The 3156-nt window shown below is 33.9% G+C and overlaps 1 protein-coding gene across 1 annotated transcript in view; it reads left to right on the forward strand.

Annotated features, from left to right (window-relative positions):
* LOC107560824 (WD repeat-containing protein 70-like) overlaps window positions 1-3156 on the forward strand; it is a 77333-nt gene that overhangs the window by 10957 nt on the left and 63220 nt on the right. The window contains exons 6-7 of the mRNA XM_016245092.1: window positions 411-470; window positions 2272-2405. Coding sequence (XP_016100578.1) covers window positions 411-470; window positions 2272-2405 — 194 coding nt within the window. The remainder of the gene's footprint in view (window positions 1-410; window positions 471-2271; window positions 2406-3156) is intronic.

Below are 3156 nucleotides of genomic sequence, written 5' to 3' on the forward strand. Positions count from 1 at the left end.
TGTGTGTGTGTGTGTGTGTGTGTGAGTGTGTGTGTGAGTGAGTGAATTTGTGTGTGTGTGTGTGTGTGTGTGTGTGTGAGTTGTAAATGTCGTGGTCTCTCTGTAACAGTGTGCAGACGTCTGTTTTCCCAGGCCTGTGGTGTTTGAGGGCCGCCGTGGGCCGCTTTGATAGATGGGTATGGCGTCGGGCCGCTCGGCTAAATGTATCCCATCAGACCCAGGTGTGGCGTAATCAGCTGACACCACAAATCACACAGACCTGCGTGCGTCTGATTGGACAAGAGTGCTCTGAGAGCTGGATATGATGTTTTGGCGGTGTGTTATCGCACACGCGTTCCTGCCGCGAACAACCTTCCATTCGTCTTGTACTGAATTAGAAGTCACTGAAGATGTTTGTGTTTCTGTGACAGAATCCAGTGAAGAAGATCCCGGACACTCATGAGATCACGCTTCAGCACGGCTCTAAAAGCGTAAGTGTCCGGCTCACACTCTTACATCTTCTGACCCGCTCATGTGTGAGCTCTGTGTTTCCTCTAATGCAGTCTACAGTCAATGCAAAATCAAAACCCGTGACCCGTTTCATTTCTAAATCAGCTTTTCCTCCTCCTCTTCAGTTCCGACTTCATTGTACACAAAAACAACTGTTAGAACTCAAGACTTCTTCCCTAAAAGTCACATCTATTTACAATATCTGTAATTATATTTGATAATATTTGCAATATTATTTATAATATTTACCATTACATTTAAATATTTAAATAAATATAAAATAAATTAATATTTTAATATATTTTAAATATACTTTTTAAACATGTATTTTTTTATTTACTGTTTTTTAATTGATATATGATTAATTATTGTACATTATGTTATTACTAGTTAATAAATATTAATATTATTTATTATTATGATTATATATTTATACATTTCCAATGTGATCTCTCTCTCTTTCTCTCTCGCTCTCTATATATATATATAAAATTCCTTTCTTCAAATTAATATATTATTTACATTGTGAATTGTTAATTTTGGATGAATACATTTTAATATATTACATATTTATATATGAATTTTCTCTTTAGTTCATATATAGTTTTATATAATATAATAATTAGAATAATTATTTTTAAAAATGAAATAATTACATAATTATTATATAAGGTATTATATAAACTGTCCAAAAGTCACATACAATACAAATTGTTATTTACATTTGACATTACTTTCTTGATATTTAAGCACATTATTGGTATTATTATTATTAGCAATATTAAGTATTTATTATTTTATGAATTAATAATATTTAATTAATACAAAGCAATAAAAATATTGTTACATTATAGATTTATATATTAATTTTCTATATGTAAAGAGTTTATTTGCAAAAGCAGATAACTCCGTTTTTTCAACTTTCTCTCTCTCTCTCTCTATATATATATATATAAAATTCCTTTCTTCAAATTAATATATTATTTACATTGTGAATTGTTAATTTTGGATGAATACATTTTAATATATTACATATTTATATATGAATTTTCTCTTTAGTTCATATATAGTTTTATATAATATAATAATTAGAATAATTATTTTTAAAAATGAAATAATTACATAATTATTATATAAGGTATTATATAAACTGTCCAAAAGTCACATACAATACAAATTGTTATTTACATTTGACATTACTTTCTTGATATTTAAGCACATTATTGGTATTATTATTATTAGCAATATTAAGTATTTATTATTTTATGAATTAATAATATTTAATTAATACATAGCAATAAAAATAATGTTACATTATAGATTTATATATAAATTTTCTATATGTGAAGAGTTTATTTGCAAAAGCAGAAATTTTTCAAATTTTAAAAAATCATGTTTTTTATGATGTTATCATGTTTTTATTGTGTTAGTTAGCTGTATTGTTTAGTTATTTTTTAACCTAGTCAAAATAACCCAACTGCAGTTTGATTGAGAGCAATTGTAATCTTGATGACTGAAATGATCTGTCTTTGCAAACGAACTCTTCGTATATAGTTTCAAGTGTTTGCCAAAGTTGCAAAATTAATAATTTTAAAACAAATTCAAATTCAAAAATCCTTTCAGATCAGTTTTCAAAGCAGCTGCACAGAAGACAACAGTGTGATTATTCAGCTCAGTTCGGTCCAGATGTTGTTCTGGATAATATTGCTGAGTATTAATGGTCTTTTAAGCCCCAAGAGAGCATCTAATGAAGCTAATTTCTGATGGTCTCTGCTTGTTCAGGTCTCAGCTTTGGCTCTGGATCCGTCTGGCGCTCGTCTGGTCACCGGCGGCTACGACTACGACGTGAAGTTTTGGGATTTCGCCGGGATGGACGCGGCGCTGCATGCCTTCCGGTCCCTGCAGCCGTGTGAATGGTGAGTTACTCCTCATCCGTCAGGAACGAGCCTCCGTCTCCAGTCAAATCAGGCTTTTGTTTTTCCTAGAAATCCCCCTCAAAGGAACGCACTAGTCTTGAGATATTAGGGATGCACAGAATGCTCGGCAGCTGAAATTGAATAAGCGAAAAGGCAGAAATTGTGCGGAACATTGATGTGACGCGATCAAATAGAGGCGTGCACTAATGCAGCAAACATGTTGTCAGTAGGGTTGGAAACCGAGAACCGTAAAAAATACATAACTGATTCAAGAAGGGGGTCTCAAAAATGGCCAAAAGAATTATTATTTTACTAGCTTTTAAGTTAAATTGTGCTTTGTTGGTATAGTGTCTGCTAGATAGGGCTGGGACAATAAATCGATGCGTCGCGATTCGTGGATCGATTCTGAGATTTTCGGAATGCATCGTGATTCTTTCTCGAATCGATTCTGAGCTTAGTTTGTAACAGCAGATGGCGCTCTAGGCTAGTGTAACGTAGTTTGTAGATCGGGAAGAAGGAGGCGGGAACCGGCGAACACTCAAAGAAACTTTTTAATAAAATAAACAAACACAAAACAGCGTGACAGCCCCTCACGGACGACTGCCGCGCACAAACGAAACCAAAACACAAAATAAAATCCAGGCCTGGTCCTCTCTCGTCTTTCCCTGTCGTCACTCCTCCTTTGTATCCTTCCGGAGCTCCTCCGTGAGACTCGAGACCGGTGAGTGGTGCAGGTGTCGCGCATTCGCAA

This window comes from Sinocyclocheilus grahami, unplaced genomic scaffold (assembly GCF_001515645.1).
Source record: "Sinocyclocheilus grahami isolate Dianchi unplaced genomic scaffold, SAMN03320097.WGS_v1.1 scaffold745.1, whole genome shotgun sequence".
Classification (NCBI taxonomy): Eukaryota; Metazoa; Chordata; class Actinopteri; order Cypriniformes; family Cyprinidae; genus Sinocyclocheilus; species Sinocyclocheilus grahami.